The sequence below is a fragment of the Dermacentor variabilis genome, chromosome 8, assembly GCF_050947875.1.
Source record: "Dermacentor variabilis isolate Ectoservices chromosome 8, ASM5094787v1, whole genome shotgun sequence".
NCBI lineage: Eukaryota > Metazoa > Arthropoda > Arachnida > Ixodida > Ixodidae > Dermacentor > Dermacentor variabilis.
Genome location: NC_134575.1, coordinates 134,652,529 through 134,670,217, shown reverse-complemented (window position 1 = coordinate 134,670,217; position 17,689 = coordinate 134,652,529). Strand labels below are relative to the sequence as shown.

General features: G+C 48.2%; 1 protein-coding gene across 2 annotated transcripts in view; it reads left to right on the top strand.

Annotated features, from left to right (window-relative positions):
* Positions 1-17,689, top strand: part of LOC142591291 (uncharacterized) — a 250,753-nt gene that overhangs the window by 18,596 nt on the left and 214,468 nt on the right. For both annotated transcript variants that reach the window (XM_075703620.1, XM_075703621.1), the window contains one exon: positions 2,386-2,480. In XM_075703620.1, coding sequence (XP_075559735.1) covers positions 2,417-2,480 — 64 coding nt within the window. In that variant the 5' untranslated portion in view covers positions 2,386-2,416. Of the gene's footprint in view, positions 1-2,385; positions 2,481-17,689 lie in introns of those variants that run through there.

Below are 17,689 nucleotides of genomic sequence, written 5' to 3'. Positions count from 1 at the left end.
TGGAATACATGCAAGTGTCCTACATGCAGATTTTTGCAGTTCGTGTTTATTATACAAAGGAGTACCCAGTAGGTACGACTTAGTGCCTTAAGTGACGTAATTTTACTGCTAAGCATTGCATTCGGGGCGAAAGAAAAGTCGTGTTGTTGGCTTATTTTACCTAGTCTTTGATTGACGAATAGGCTTTTCTGCGAATATTTTATACGTGCTGCAAAAACCGACTACCTTCTGTTCCCCCTTGCCTCCGTTACTCAAGTTGTGGCCAAGTGCACAATAATGTGATGTGTATTTCAGTTTCTAGTAAAATGTTATTTTTGTTCTGCCACGTCTTTTTCAGTTTGTTCCATAGTAATGAACATGTCACCTATTTCACATACTTTCGTGGATGTTTATAAGTAAGCTCTTTTCTTGCTGTGACAGTCAATCAAACAATGTTGGCATCTTTTTCTATTGTTTAGGCATTTTGCGTGTCATTGTTTTTGATATTACGAGTGAGTTTTCCCTTTCTATAGTTGTCATGACTATGTCATACACGTCGCCCAATTTTCTGCAATATCTTAGTGTATATAACAGAAGCTCGTCTACATTTAGGTCTTGAGGGCGTAATATAAAAATCTTGTTTTTTATATGTGTGTGTACATGAAACAGCCTTCGCGTTCTTTAGCGCTTATTTTGTTCTTTCACTGTCTGTGAACTTTTGTGTTTAGTACTCTTGTATATGTCATGCACCTTTCACTTTTGCTCATTTTTTGAGCGTGTATCACACCACGGTATAAAAAAATCTTTGTTTTTGGAACGAAGTCAATAAAGCGAGACCAAAGATCTGTGGTGTTGGAAGTGGGATTTTTTTTTTGTCCGGGCACATGCAGGTATAATATAAGTATGGGCAAGACTGCGTGCGTGCCAACGCGTAGCCCACGGCGCACCACGCACCAGGTCCCAAGCAGTGCTAATGCGCGACGTTGCGCGCGAATTTCTTGCGAGCTGGCACGTGGGGCGCCCTAGCTCGCGTGCGATAACGTACGGGTAAAAACACAAAGTAAGCGGCGTACGTGGCATGGGGGAAAGGGAGCGGAGCGGGTTGGCATAATAAAAACAAAAAGAAAGACGTTTGGGAGAGGAAGCGCCGCGTGGCTACTGTTCCTGTTGCAATGACAACGTAAACAATCGTGTGCGCCGCCATTTTGCTCCTTCATCGCCCTGCTATTAGGGCCGTAACTGAAGGGGACCTTGGGGCTAGCGTCGAAAGAGCGTCTGCTTGAAAACAGCCAATGGCAGCGATGTGCAGATTCACCCCTGTGACCAGGTGTCTAGCAAAATATTCGGTTCATTTTCACTATCGCAAGTAGCTGGCTGTCTTCGAGATAACGCTGATACCTATGAGCCCTCATTTTAATGTGACGAGGAGAAGCAAAAGTCTCCGGGTGTGCTTCTTTTCTTGTTTACTTTTAGTTCTGCGTCATGGCATACGTCATGGTGCGATTTTCGAATTCTTTAAGGTTGATACGCCACATAGTGGCAAAAAAAGGAAACTGAACGAAATGTCCGTTATTCCTGGGTATGATGTTTTAATAGCGTAATATTATCTGATCTTTAGTAATGTTGGTTTTACTCCTGTGATGTAACCATTTTATTACTATTGCGTTTACATTGTTAACAACGATGTTAACAGAATCTGTACTTACAAGTCACATTCTCTCAGCCTCAGCTGCAATGCTGTTTTATAATAATTTGCATGGGCCCAGAACCGGCAGTTCATATGGGCCCAGGTGATCTTCATCAACGTTTTATAACTATGTATAGAAATAAACCGATGATGGTATGCTGAGTACGGCATCCGAGAAAGGCAGCTACTGATGAACCACAGATGTAACGTTGATGCAGGTGGCTTTATATAACTCATTAAAGAATGCAGGGCACTGGGTTAGAATAGGTTATGTTGAGCATTAACTACGTAAAAAGCAGGTTCGAACCATTTGATCTGTGATCACTTGTAGATACATTCGCTGGCATGTTTTTAGTATAGACGATAGGTGTATGTAGTGTTGTCACGTTTAACAGCACGACGCCAATGCTTCAAGGGAAGCCTGAAGTACTGTCGATTTTTATGGCTGTGCTTATTCGCACATTGTAAAATGCGCGCAATAATCATTCGTCAGTGGCAGATGTGGTATGGCTGCCCGCGTACTTGGAAACAAAACGCATTTCCTAAATTACTCCTTATTAGTTGTTGCGCTCCTGCCAGAAAAAGTATGAAGGTATGCTATATTCTGCTGAAAAATAACATATGCCCTCATTATCATATTTTCATTTCTCTACCAAGCGCTCCAGGAGTGCTTCACTTCATAATTGCAAATAAATATTAGCACCTGTGTTATTTCCCAGGATCGCACCTAGGGGTCCCAACCAAGAAGAAATGAAAGCTCAGTGTCGTCCTACTTATGTGATATGCCTGTTGGCTTTGTTTTGGCATGGAAATAGTAAGTAATCATTTCAAATATGCTTCTAATGAAGGCATAAGAAATGCCATAGCTGGTACAAAATGCACGTTAACATATCTTCTTTGTTGATATTTGTATTATATAACGTGATTAGAATTACTTTTATGCATGTTCTTCTGAAGATAGTGAAATGATTATCTAATGGCGAATATATATGTTCTAGGTAGATGCATTCGTAATCAGTTCCTTTCAAACCCGCCGCGGTTTCTTAATGGCAATGGTTTTGGGCTGTTAAGCACAAGGTAGCGGGATCGGATCTCAGCCGCAGCGGCTGCATTTCGATGGGCGCAAAATGCAAAGAAACCCGCGTGCTTACACGTAGGTGCATGTTAAAGAACCCCAGATGGTTCAAATCTCTAGGGTCCCCCACTATGGCGTGCCTTATGGCCAGATCGTCGTTTTGGCGCGTAAATCCACATAATTTTTTCAGTACCGTTTGGTTGATTGTAATATTAAGGCCTCACTGAAATGAAACCAACAGCAACATTGTTGGTTTCACTTAGAAAATTTGAAGGCCGATCACTAGAATACAGCCTCATTGTACCTATGCTTTAGAATGCTTCATTTGAATGAAAATACTGCCAGACAAAGAACACCAATTTTGCCCACAAAATGCGGCGTTAACTGACAGGTGTGAGTAAAAGCAAAGTTCAAGATACCAGACGGCTTCCAGCCTATGTGCGCTGCCATTAGGCAAAGATGCCCTAAAAGTCATGGTCGCACTTTAACGCACCATTCCAAGGAGTTCTTTACCTTTAAACCGGTTAGCTTTCCTTGGCTATTTTAGGCGTTTTCATGTTGGTTTATGGTCGGTGGTCGGCCTCGGCAAAGTAAATGTTCCTTCGCTCACTCTCTCTGTCGTTCGCTCGTTTGTCCGCTTGCTCTTTTGCTCTCGTTGGCTCATTTGTTCATACTTTCCTCCGGACTATTCACTCATATTGACGATGAGCGTCAATCGTTTCTGCACAACGTTTTGAAGCGAATAGGTTTCTTTCTCATTTTAAGCCGTCTTTGTGGTTGATCGGTGGTCGGTGCTCCGATTCGACAAGGTAAGCATGTGGTCTCACCCTCTCTCTCCCGTTCACATGTTCGTCCGCTCATTCAGTCAGTCGGGCTATTCGCTTACATCGAAGATTATCGCTGGTAGTTTATGTGCAATTTTAACGCGATAGCGTTAAGGAGCTCGTGTCGTAGAAAAGCCGGTGTCGTCGGCGTCGGTGTCGGCGTCCGCCGCGTTGGCCGTGAGCGATAAATCATGGCAGGCACTTCATAAATAAAAAGCAACTTCCAAGATGGGCTGGGTGGGAATCGAACCAGGGTCTCCTGAGTGTGAGACGGAGACGTTACCACTGAGCCACGAGTTCGATGCTTCGAAGCGGTACAAAAGCGCCTCTAGTGAACGCGGTGTTGCCTTAGAAACGAGCTGCTTCTAAGGCTCAGGCGTGCGTCGCTTGCTCAGGCGCACATTTCGTTGTCGCGCCGAACGCTGCGTTGCTCGACGCTCACCGCGTCCGATGCGGGGCGCGTAGTCGCTGCGCCGTAGCCCATTGTCTTACACCCCTTGGCGGCTCGACGGGAACGCTGTCGCGTTCAACTCTTGAAGGCGAAGCTTAAGCGTCCCCCAATTTCTTTTGTCTTATTAGCGTCCGTTTTGTTTTGAGCTTTAACGAAAACTTTGAGCGGGAAAAGGGGGGTGGCATGGGGTGTGCAATACCCAATTATAGGGGAGCCACTGACTCCAGGTCCTGGCATTCTCGGCTCTTCCGCCACTCCAGTGGATGAACAGGGTGAATTTGTTGACGGTATGCGTAGGGTCGTATTTATCTAGTGATTTTTGCGTGTGATTTGTTGTAGTTCTGTACCCACATAATATTAAAAATATCCTGCCGCAGTGGCTCTGCTGCTACGGCAGGCGATTACCCAGCGCAGCAGCCACATCTCGTTGTGAACGAGATGCAACAGCACCAGTTTCACTCAGGCGTATGCTAAAGAAACACGATGCCCCCCTTAGCCCACTGTGCGTGTGGAATGGTTACCGATGATCTAAAGGATTGCCTTAGGAACATCAAATTTTATAGCAGTTGGTTGTACGTGCACAAAAGTGTAACATAGGTACAATGGACGAGGAGGTACTGAAGAATGAAAGGTGACAAGGGCTTACCAGTTGGCGGAAGTTTACCCTCGCAATTTATTAAATATTTCAATGCACTAGAATTCTTAGGGTATTTTATTCATTTTATTGGAGTTATGCTTGTATGTGTGTTTGTATCTACGTATCGAGTTATTTGCGCACCTACGGGGGTCACTGGCTTAGCTTATTGGGCTACCATCGGTGCTGAGGGAACAGGATTCGGAACGAACAATCGGAATAACTGGGGTCACTGAGTACTTCACAATGCGTAGAATTGTGGAGGTATTCAACATACCTCTTGCACGCCGACATGGGTCACCGTGGATGCGGTACTAGGAATGAACCGCGGTCAGAGGAAATTCATTGACACCTACTTGGAGCACTAGGCATGTGCAACTCAGTATGTGCTGCCACTCTTCAATGAAACTCTTTGATTCAAACTTGGGTGAATGGGTATGTGCCAGTTGGTATGTGCCGCTGTTGAACGAACCACTTTGATGCCTACTAGACCAGTAGGTATGTACCGCTGGGAATGTGCCGCTCTACTATGACGAAAAAATGTCGCTTGAATTTCACCGGTGTTGAGAGGAATCCAAGCCAGGTCACATTGGTTCTTCAAGGACAGCAAGGAGACGCGCAAGAAGCACAAATTTATTTCCATATGCCGTTTGTGAATAGACGCCTTCGACACCAACATTTTCTCGAGAAGTGTCTTAAAAGTACTGTGTACGTGCCGTTCTTCAATGGACCTCCTGCCAACTTGGGTCACTGAGTACGTGCCCCTGGTTGAGCGGCAAGCCAGCATACAGCCTTCCGCATTCGCACGCCCAGGTATGCTATGTATTCGGAGACCATACGCAGGCTTCGCGGCGGCGATACTACATGGCCCTAACTGTTTCTAGGGAAGCTCGAAAGAAGAATCCCGTTGCATTATGTGGCTCATGCACACTTGGTTTCGTCGGTAGCATTACGTTACTTCACAATATTGATTCAACGATAAGCGCATTACCGTCGTTGGTCATCGTGAGGTGAGTTCCACCACAAATTGTTGGGTCGAATTAATGGTGATTTTATTTGTGTTGGACCTTCTAATTCTGGTATAATTCACACGTAATTACATCACGCATATTTTTTAATTAGGGAGGAACTGCGCCAACTAAGGCGATCATGAGAACGACATAGGACAAGCGCCAGAACGACCAGGACATGGCGCTTCTCCTGTGTCGTTCTCGTGATCGTCTTAGTTGGCGGTGTTCCTTCCTCATTCAAGTATGCACCATCTAGCCCAAATGAATGTTGTCCTGAAACATCACCGCCCGACGCTTTCTTTTGCTGGAGTATGCGCATTATTTCAGTGTTGCGATCACATTTTTTTCACTATGAACTTGTGCATAGTCAAATCACCGTATTGCACTCTTCCTGTGCTATACTACTACTGAATATCTTCTTCATTCCGTGTGTTCAATGTACATGCAATTTCGAATTGCATTATTTGTTTCATCACCTGCAATTAGTAAACCAGCTTTAATGAAAAAGAAGCTGGATGCAAAAAAAACAATAATAAATGCGGATCCCAGTTTTCTTAGAGTAATATTTCGAGGGAATAAAGAACTTGTAAATGTTTGGCTGCATAGAACAAGCTAAACAATGTACGCGGATTTCAACAGTATAGCATGAAGCAGGAACTCTAGCTATAAGTAGAATTTAATTACTGTGTGCTCGAAGCTAAGCTTTATCAGTTAAGACTTTTGCCACAGTTTATCTGCTTCTTTATTCGGCCGAAAACATTTGACTTTTTCGATGTTTCGTTGGTACTCCGGAACAAACGGAGCATTTTTTCGTTACGCGCGTCTTATCATTCAAGCACTTGCATCACTTGATCCAACGACCCATCTTCTGGCCACACACACACACACACACACACACACACACACACACACACACAGACACACATATATATATATATATATATATATATATTATTACTGTGTTCTGACGAAGGCTGGTTAACCAGCCGAAAACGCTCAGTAAATAAGTCTTCCTGAAAAAAAAAAGCACAAGGTTTCCAACGCTCTCTCTCGCTGTCCCCTACCACCTTCTTCAAATGTTGCTTGCTTACCATTTTACATGAGCCAATCTCAGGTCGTGTCTTCTGCAGTTCTTTCGCTTACAGCTCTCGACCAACTCACATCCAACCATACTCATCCGTTCGCACTTTGCCACTGTAGTGACTTCTGCTGCTACTCCATAATTGGTCGTCTGCGCGGAACCTCCCATCCACCTTTCGTTCGGCTCCGTCGGCAGTTGAAGAACTTCGAAAATCCGGTCCTCTGGCCATATGTGTTTAATTCCGAAGGACGCCGTTGGGTTCCTGGCGGCGTTTTACTGACGCCGCTGAGTGGTTTGCGAGGCCGTCAGTCGAGTACGGGCAAGCTGGCGTGCATGGTCGGCGAGGGCGATGGCTTCGCGCGCATACTCGCTTGTTGAGGTCGCAGCAGGTGGAAGTGCCGTGTCAAGGGGAAGGTCGCTTCGTGACCGTACAGTAGAAAAATGCGAGAAAATCCGGTGGTGTCATGTTGGGAAAAATTATATGCAAATGTGACGTAAGGAAGGGCAATGTCACAGTCGTGGTGGTCATTGGAAGCGTACTTGGACAGCATATCGGTAAGAGAACAGTTTAACCGTTCTGTCAGGCCATTGGTTTGAGGATGGTATGAGGTAGTCAGCTTGTGTTAAATGGAGCAGGAACGCACAATGTCGGCGATAACTTTCGAGAACAAGTTACCACCACGGTCAGTAAGCAACTGTCGCGGGGTGCCATGAAGCAAGACAATGTCACGCAAGAGAAAGTCCGCGACGTCAGTGGCGCATCTGGTAGAGAGAGCCCGCTTGATAGCTTATCGGGTGGCGTAATCAGTTGCGACGCCTACCCATTTGTTCCCAGAGGGTGACGTGGGAAAGGGACCGAGGAGGTCTAATCAAACACAAAACAATGCTTCCACAGGGACGGTGATCGGCTGGAGATGACCGGCAGGTAGCACCTGAGGTGTTTTCCGACACTGGCAGGGATCACAGGCAGCAACATAGCGTCGGACCGAGCGAGTGAGACCAGGCCAATAGAAGCGGCGGCGGAAGCAGTCGTACGTGCGGGTTACCCGAAGGGCTCCTGCAGTGGGTGCATCATGCATCTCAAAGAGCAGAGTCTGTCGTAGATGTTTTGGCACGACAAGAAGAAGACCAGCGCCGTCAGGGAGGACACCTTCAGGAAGTTCCTTCGGTACAGATTGCCGCCCTGGAGGACATATCGCCGAACGGATCCGCCGGTATGTGTAGAGTGCAGACGCTCGATGAGCACTCGCAGCGATAGGTCTCGGTACTGCTTATCGGCGATGTTAGCGAAGGCAGACACACAGCAAATGTCATTCGCGGTACTACTGTCGGCGTCGTCAGGCTCGTCTACCGAATAGCAAGACAGGCAGTTAGCGTCCTTGTTTAGTCGGGCACATTTGTAGGTAACAGAGTACGAATATTCTTGCAGGCGCAAGGCCCAGCGACCAAGTCTTCTTGTAGGATATTTCAGTGACCATAACCAGCAGAGCGCGTGATGCTCTGTGACAACGGGAAAGGGTCGGCCATATAAGTATGGGCGGAACTTCGCAACCGCCCAAACTAGGGCCCCACACTGACGCTCAATGATGGAATAGTTGCGTTCCGCTGGGGAGAGGAACCTGCTGGCGTAAGTGATGACACGGTCGTGGCCATGCTGGCGTTGTGCCAGTACTGAGCCAATTCCGTGACCGCTGGCATCAGTATGGACTTCGGTAGGCGCAGAAGGATCGAAATGGGCCAGAGTGGGAGGCGTTGTGAGAAGGTCGATTAGAAGCGAGAACGCAGAGACCTCGTTATCGCCCCACAGGGAAGGGGCGCCTTTGTTCAAAAGCTCGGTTAGTGGTCATGATATGGCGGCGAAATTTTTCATGAAACGGCGGAAGTACGAATAAAGGCCGATGAAGCGGCGCATATCCTTCACACACTTTGGAAGGGGGAAGTGCGTAACAGCATGGATCTTGCCTGGGTCCGGTTGCACTCCGTTCGCGTCAACGAGATGTGCAAGGGCGGTAATCTCGCGATGGCCATAGCGGCAATTCGATGCGATGAGTTGCAGACCGGCTCGACGAAAAACGTCCAGGACTGCTTCGAGGCGCTCGAGGTGCGTAGCGAACGTTAGGGAGAATACTATAACGTCGTCCAAGTAGCACAGGCACGTGGACCATTTGAAACCGTGAAGAAGCGAGTCCCTCCAGCGTTAAAAAGTGGCAGGAGCGTTACATAGACCGAATGGCATCACCTTGAATTGATAAAGACCGTCGGATGTTACACAGGCAGTCTTCTCGCGGTCGAGATAGTCCACGGCAATCTCCCAGTAGCCGGAGCGAAGGTCAATAGAGGGCAAATAGCAAGCACCGTGGAGGCAGTCAAGGGCGTCATAAATCCGAGGTAGGGGATGCACGTCCTTTTTGGTAACCCTGTTAAGGTGCCGATAATCCACGCAAAATCGCCATGAGCCATCCTTCTTTTTTACTAGTAGAACAGGTGACGCCCATGGACTACATGACGGTTCAATAATGGTCTTAGCAAGCATTTTGCGAACTTCGGCGTGAATAACTTGACGCTCAGCCGCTGACACTCGATACGGACGGTGATGAATAGCAGGGACATCGCCGGTATTATTGCGATGTTGAACAGCTGTAGTTTGGGCCAAAGGACGATCGTTAAAGTAAAAAATATCGTGGTAGGAAAACGGAACGCGGTAGAGCTCACGAGCGTGCTCGGACGGCATGTCCGGCGCAATCATTTTCTGTAAGTCGGCGATGGTACAAGTTGCCGACTGCGATGGCAGAGGAGGATCGGCTGAATTGTCGTCTACTGCAATAGATGCTACTGAGTGATCCTCGAAAGAGCAAAGCTGGGTCAGAGACATCCCGCGTGGCAGCACTTATGTCAAGCCAAAATTGACCACTGGCAGGTAGACGCAATTCACCGTAATAGATAAAGCTGTATGAGGTACTGTGATCCCATGTGTTAGGAGAACGTCTTGCATAAGAGCCACGATGTAGTGACCGTTGGGGACTAGTGGGGAGGACACGAAGTCAACGTAATTCAGTGCCGAAGGTGGCAAGCGAACGAAGTCGACGGAACTGAGGCGACTTGGGTGTGGTTCAGCGGGATCCAGAAGAGGCAAGTCAAGGTGGAGAGTACTGGCGGAACAATCGATGAGAACAGAATGTGCGGAGAGGAAGTCTAAGCCGAGGATGATGTCGTGGGAACATTGGGCGATGACTGTGAATAGCACGAGAGTGGAACGATCGGTGAAAGAGACCCGGGCTGCACACATACCAATTACGGGGGGGGCTGTTCCGCCATCGGCGACTTGGACAACATGCGTCGTGGCGGGCGTGATTATATTTCTCAGCCGGTTACGAAGGTGAGCGCTCATTACCGACAAATGCGCCCCAGTGTCTATAAGAGCAGATACAGAAACACCGTCGGCTTGCACGTCAAGAAGGTTCAGATGAGTGGGCAACGTCAGTAGAGGCTTTGGTGGTGTAGGGAACAATGTAGCGTCACCTCGAGGCGCCGCATCGTCTAGTTTTCCGGCTGTGAGCGACGTCCGAAGGGAGTCGGCAAATAGGAGTGACAGAGCTGAGGGGAGCGAGGTAGTCATCGTTGGGGCGAAGGCGAAGGAAAATAGGGGCGGTTCGGCGCAGGAGAATCAGTGGCGGCATTGTCGGAGCGGGTGGCATAGGGACGAGAAGGGCTACCTAGGGGGCGAGAGTAGGTAGTATAAGTAGACCAGGTCGGGGAACTCCAGCGACTGCGACAGTGCCGAGAAATATGCCGGATTCGATGGCAGTGAAAACAAATGGGATTGTCGTAAGCTGTGCGCCATTCAGATGTGGTGCGGAAACGTGGTGGGTAAGAAGATGCGGGACGGGGCGGAATCAAAGAAGCCGGGTGGGTACCAGAGCGATGGGCCGAGCAGATGGTGTGAAGACCGATGTTTGCGAACTCCTGGCGGACAACTTTCTGGATCAGGGAAACCATGACCACAGGTGCGTTGGAGGGGCTGGGGTCGAAGGCAGCCGGATAGGCGGCCTCGATCTCACATCGGACGATTCTGGTAACATCGCCAGTGTTGTTGGGACGAGGAGCATCCGCACTGGAACAAGTCGCTGGGGTGTTGGGCAGACGGGCAAACTGCTGGTCAATGCGTCGGCTTTTAGCGATTTCCAGGCGGCAGCACTCTTTTGTAACTGCATACACCGTCGCCACGTTGTTGAAAACGAGCAAGTTGAAGGCGTCACCGGCAATGACTTTGAGGATGTGGGATACCTTGTCTGACTCAGTCACGTGTGCGCCAACTTTGCAGCACAGAGCCAAGGCGTACTGAATGTACGTGACGTAGGGCTCTGTTGACGTCTGCGCGCGGCCGGAAATCCCCTTCTACGCGGCAAGCTGGTGAGCGTAGGGGTTGCCGAACAAGTCTCCGAGCTTTTCCTTAAGCGAGTCCCAATTGGTGAGCTCATCTTCGTGTGTCCGAAACCAAACTCGAGGTGTGCCACCGAGGTAAAAGACTACATTAGTGAGCATGATAGTAGGGACCTACGGTTATTGTGGCTGACGTGTTCGTACAGGCTGATCCAGTCCTCTACGGCTTCCCCATCTTTTCTCGAGAATACGCCAGGATCACGGGGAGCGGGGAGAGTGATGTAGGTCGTCGAAGTGGCAGCAGGTGTCGGAGCCGGCGGGGTCCAGTTGTCGTCGCCGGGAGCCATGAAGGAAGACTCGACGTACCATCCGCTGCGAAGCTCTATGAGGAGGTACAGGGAAGGTCTACCTTCACCAGATATGTTACGTAGGAAGATTCAGACGAAAAACTGTATACAAGTATATTTACAAGGAATTAGGCCGCACTTGGCCAAGAGGCAACAGCCCGCGCTAGCTTCTTATCGTCGTCGTCGTCTTCACTCTGCTCGCCTCTTTGTCATCGCAAATACCGTTCCGTAGAAATATGAACATGTCATCTACGTACCATAGGCAACTTTCCCCTTTAGACTCCGTAGTACTGCGTGAATCAGTCACTCAAATATTGTGGGGGCGTTATACAGGCAGGAAAAGCATTACGTTAAATTCATAAAGTCCATCAGGTGTGACGAAGGCGGTGTTTTCCTTGTCGACTTCGTTCATGGGGATCCGCCAGTAACCGGAGCATAAATCAAGGCAAGAGAAATATTCCGCGTGTTGTAATGAATCTAACAGATTATCGATTCGGGGCAATGCATATACATCTCTTCGGGACAGTTTGTTTAACAGACGGTAGTACACACAAAAGCGCCCAGACCAGTATTTGTACCCACGAAAACGACAGGTGACGACGAAGAGCTGGAGGAGGGACGGATGATGCATCGTTCAGAAAGTCGGCAAAGTGGATGTCGATGATCTGACGTTCGGTGGAAGAGACCCGCTATGGTCGACGATGCACGATGGAAGTTCCATCTGTTTGTATTTCTATGAGGTTTGTCCCAGAAGCGGAGGATGCACGTCGAAGGAGGCTGTATGCTTGTAGAACAACGCTGTTAACTTCTGCGTCTGCTGTGGCATCAAATCGGCATTGATATCACCAGGGAGAACGGGAGCAGGAATCGCATCTGTAGCTGCAGGTGGTTCCCAACTTCAGTATTTAAAACAAGCACAGAAACACGTTGAGCATCGATGACACATGTTAGAACAACGACTTTTGGAAGCAACATGGGTTCACTGGTTGTGTTCAGTTCAGCCAACGTGGCCGTGTTCTTGGCTAAAAGAACAAAGCGGGCTGATAGTGCAAGCTTTTTCTTTAGGCAACGTGCTGATGGTACAACAAGAGCGTCACCACTGGGGAAGTTATAGTGGACTGCAAGAAGTTGCTCGTAGCCTGGTGGCACCACACAGTCATCCGCAGTTCTGATACGTAGGCGCGATGGGTGCACGCCGTTGGAATTGTCCGTGCCTGTTGAATGAACGAGGCGCTGTCGGCACTAGATGAAAGGAGACCCGGAAGAGAGAAATTCTCATTCTAGAATAAACAAGCGAGGAAAAAAAGTCAGCACTGCAAACTGAATATAATGGCGTACACCGCCAATGCATACTCGAACGGCAAACCGCGCCGCTGGCCTAATTGCAACATCATTTGCACCACGTAGGATATGTATGCTGCAAGGTGCAGTAACCTTGCGCAGATGAGAGCACAAATCAGTGGGAATAATCGAAATAGCAGCTCCTGAGAAATGCATGAACTAGCACTCCTCCTACAGGCAGCATTATAGTATTGGCCGGGCACTGTGAAATATTTGTAGCTTTTACGAACCCTGCATATCTTCCTTCACAACTGCACCATCTCATCGCACCACATCGGCCGAGGCGCGGAGTACCCTCTCCAGACGACGGAGCTCCTAAGCGGTCAGCGCTGTGATGCGACCTCCATGGCACATGGAAGTCGCACCATCTTCTTGAAAGTATGTTTCATTTTGAAATATGCTTTCATTTGAAAGATGCATTTCATTTTGAAAACATCTTTAATTCAGAAACAAGTTTATTACGCACGGCAGCAATTCCATACATGCACAATACATCCCACCGCCTTAAATAGATAGGAAATCGTAGCAATGTCAGAGTAGTTCTTTCAGCCCTTGAGGAGGTAGGGAAACTGCAAGATGACTAATCCTTTTCAGAAAAAGAAACAGCCGTGCATTGTTTAACATTGAGATCGTTTTGGAACATGTGTGGTCTGGCATGGTACATGGAGTTCCCTTAACGTGTGGTTTCAGCTATATCGGTCAGACTGGAAGGTTTCTGTATGAAAGACTCCTAGAACACAGGAGGAAAGTGGGGAATCACCGTGATGGGAATCTTTCTGTACATTGCCATGACTGTGAAATAAAGAACAAGAGGCCGTGTTAACCCTCGTTCATCATGTGTAAGATAGCAGCCAAAAATAAGAACCGGGATGTTAGGGAGATAATTGAAGCAGATTGCATTAGAAAACCGGGTGCGTCCTGTGTCAGCGCACCTGTTTTTCTGTCGTCCAAAGAAAGTAAGTTTGTGCGCATGGCCACCTGATGTAGGCATTTCGGTCTTGTGAAGCCTTGAAGTAAAATGCTCATATGACGCAATTTTGTATATACACGATCAATTGAAAATAAGCGCTTTTGCATTCTCTACTTCTCACTTTGTCCTTGTTTGTGCCCGCTTGACCGTGATCTGATATAGCTCTCCTGAACCCTGCCTTTGGCACACTGTGAAGGACAACAGACAGTCGATTTACGTTGGAGCACTTAACTACGCGATGTACTAGGCCCCATTGATCAGACGCGACACTTAACCCCACGTACAAATCGATCAACCAGTTATTTTCTTAGACCTGCATATTTGAGCTTCGAGTACGTGCTACGTTGATAGACCCCCTTTGGACCTTGAAAATCAGCCCCTCTACCAGTACTTATCCATAAATATGACTGAGAAGCTATGAATAAGGTAAAATATCCGGCAGCTGCGAGGGCAGCTCCTGTCTGAATAGAAAACACGAGTTGTCCACACTGCGTTTCTTGAGAACAAGGACTTGTGAGCCATGCCCACTTAACGAAGCGCTGCGCAAAGCAGTTTTTACTTAGCTTAAGCTCTCACCAAATAATCTGCACATTTTGTTTCACGAAGTGGGAAGCACGTAGCCGTTCACGTGGACAGTGCCTGCAAGAATTGAGCCTCCATCGACAATATACGCGTGGCGCTTGAGTTGGGGCACAACAGAAAACGGTCGTTCTTTGCCACCGTTTTGTAGGAGTACTATCTTTGCGGTTGCGCAAAGCAGCCACAGCGAAACGGCTGTAAGCCTGCCTTGAGGCTGCAAGATATCTGGTCTGAAAGCGCACCTGCCCAGATATTGTTTTACGGAAGTCGCCACCTTCTTTTAACCAACGACTGACGAACACGCCCGACACCTTCGCATTCATCATAGTTTCTGCTCGTAGTAAAAACGAGGAGGTAACCAGGGACAAAAATAGGTAGGTACACGCTGTCAAGCTCTAAAGCTTGACAGTTGTCAAACTGTTAACATATGTCGTTGACCTCGCTATTGTGCTCATGTATATATATATATCTTGCTTAATTGATCAAATTTTTATTCCTGTAAAAGGAATTGATAACCAATTTTTGTGGCACCCGTTTACTGTACCCGTGTACCCGATTACCGGCAAGGATGTTGCATCATAGAGTTGTAACGCAGAAAACACCGCAGAACATTTTTTACAAAGTTTTTAGTTATGCAGTGACAATGTAGTCGATCATTGGAAGCAAGTTGAAAACAGTGATATAGGAGCTCGATAACGATTATACGCGGGCGTTGGTGTGATCCAGACATTAGGTTTGCTCGTACTGTCAAAATATTTTGGTTATCACGCAGATATTACTACCAATAATATTTTTCGAAGTGTTATTTATGCAATAATAGCTAAGTGTCTTATGGTTTCTTGTCCAACACCACTGCTGAATGACAAGTCAAAAATGTATTTTAGTGAAGCCGAGTTAAGTTACCTAAAGTGACACAGCCCTTTCACATGTGATGCGCATTTGAGATTGTTACCGTAGCTACCCTAGCCGTAGCCACACGTGCGCTTTTGATTTCTGAAGCACTGATTCTGTGGAAGACATGAGCGTGCTGAAACAACTTATTTTAGTTCGAATGCGTGCTCAGAATTTCCCGCCCGTCCAACAGCAATCATGTGCGCCGCCACGCATTGAGGGCCGCGAGCGCCGCTCCATGGCGTGGACTTTTGATGCAAAAGCGTGAAATTATCAATTCAGCAACAAAGCCGGCGTCTGTCGTCTGGACAAACGAGAAACAGCCCCGAAATTCCCATTGGCTTCGACGCCACGTCACGAGCGCGCCTTTACAAAGCAGGCAGTCAGGAAAGGCACATTAGTTGCGGCAACAGCGCGCCAAGTGTTGCGTGAGGGAAGAGGCCAACGCCGCGACGCCATGCTGCCCTTACAAGGTTCTGTTATCCGCGTGCTCCTTGCGCGCGAGAGTTCTCGCCTGAGCTCTAACCGCGCATCGGTAATCAGAACTAATTACTCCATAAAGAATTCTCTGAGTTGCCTAAGTATTCGTAATCATTGTGGCGCTTGGTCATCTCCACGCAGACTGGTACCCTCAATGTTATGAAACTTGATCGGATCAGTATGAGCAACCGTGCTGCGGCAACACAAACTGCTGCGGACGCGGTGAAAGGTGAAGATATGACGCAAGCAAACTACTGCAGATGGCGACGCCGGGTGGGCTGATGACGTCCCGATTATTATGAGCCGGTATCGCTCTCTAGCGGGTTATCCATCCCCGTGGAACCATTGTAAACCATGATCAACCATACTCCGGTGGCGGCTGCGCGTGGCGTGGCCGCGCAGACCATATTTTGAAAGCGATTGGTGATGGGGACCGAGTGCGGCCGGTGCTGATGACTTCAGGTGCGCTGTGTTCTCGATGCTTATGCTCCGTTTGAGACATAAGGTGCAACGCCGAGGAAGCTGTGGAAGAAGTTCGGTCAGACTATCACTCCGCGCGTTCCGTCCCTAATTTGTTGCGCGTCAACGGCGTTTGCTCGAGCGAGCATGAACGCGGGGCTCTCGCCATGGGCTGCCGATAAATAAATGAGAAAGAACCCGGAAAGAAAAACAACGAATAGCAATTTGATACAGGACAAAGCACTAACAGCTTTATAGTACACTTTGTTTGTTCCTAAGGGCTAGAACGCTATTCATTCAATACTGAGCCAACACAAAGAACACTTTCGCACGACTTTGGCACAAAACATATATTTACAAGAGCGAACGCAGCCACTGCAAAAGAGTATCTCTAGCACCTACAGCGTTGCACCTAACGTTCGAAACAGCGCATAGTTCGCGTTGAAGTTGAATGCGCGGAGCCTGTCTTGAAATGGATCTGCGATGGGGACCGAGTGCGACGAGTCCTGATAGCTCTATTTGGGCTGTATTCTCGCGCGTTAGTCCACAGTCATGCAAAATGCATAGACTTTATCCTGAAGGTGATCAGCGATGCGGAGCGTTCATTACGCGCGCAAGTGAGAGGTAGCACTAAAATCAATTTGCTTGCTTCTGAGGACCCTATTTTGAAAGGGATTGTCTTGCGTGATTTATGGACGGAAGGACGGACGGACGCTTGGGTGGACATATGTGGGTTAGGAATCGCTGGCAGTGAGGACGAGGAAGCCGCAACGCGGAGAGCAGTGACGTTCGAGACGGCGCCGGAAGAGATGGCCTGACGCTGCGCCTACGTTGCGCCACCTCGGAAGCACGTGCACGGTCGCATCTGCACCTCCAAGTGAAGAGGGCATACCCCGTACAAATGGCCCAGAAAGCCAGCTTGTCACTTTCAACCTACATAAAATTGGTTGCGTTCAAAGCTGCATTGCATTGCGGAGCTGTTCGTTCTGTGCATTCTTGAGCAATATGGGAAGGTGCGCGTGAACACTGCCTCGGAAGCTATGCTGTATATACATTACAGTGAAGCTGTTTGTGGCTAGGGTACCGTCCTTTTTTAGAGCGTTAGCTGTACTACTACAGGTTGAAGCCCAGAAAACGCCTGCTTCCATAAATCTGACTTTCAAGCTCAATCAAGATCAAACCAGTACGTATCGTGCAACTGCCGGCGGCTGCCGCTTACGCGGCGTGGGCGCCCGTATATTGAAAGGAACTTGCCATGTCGACAAAATGCGCGGTCACGCGGGGTGCATCTTCAAATTAATCTGCGATGTGTACAAAGTGCGCCGACTGCTGTAGCTGCGTAAGCGCTGTGCTTTCGACGATTAGCTCACGTTGAAGCCAGACGCAGTATGAAGGTCAATTCGTTCGCTGCTGCTGGCGTACCAAACAGGGGTGAACGCTGCTAAGGGCGGTGGGATTAGACATGCTGCACGTCGACTCCGGCAATTTTTTCCAACAACCG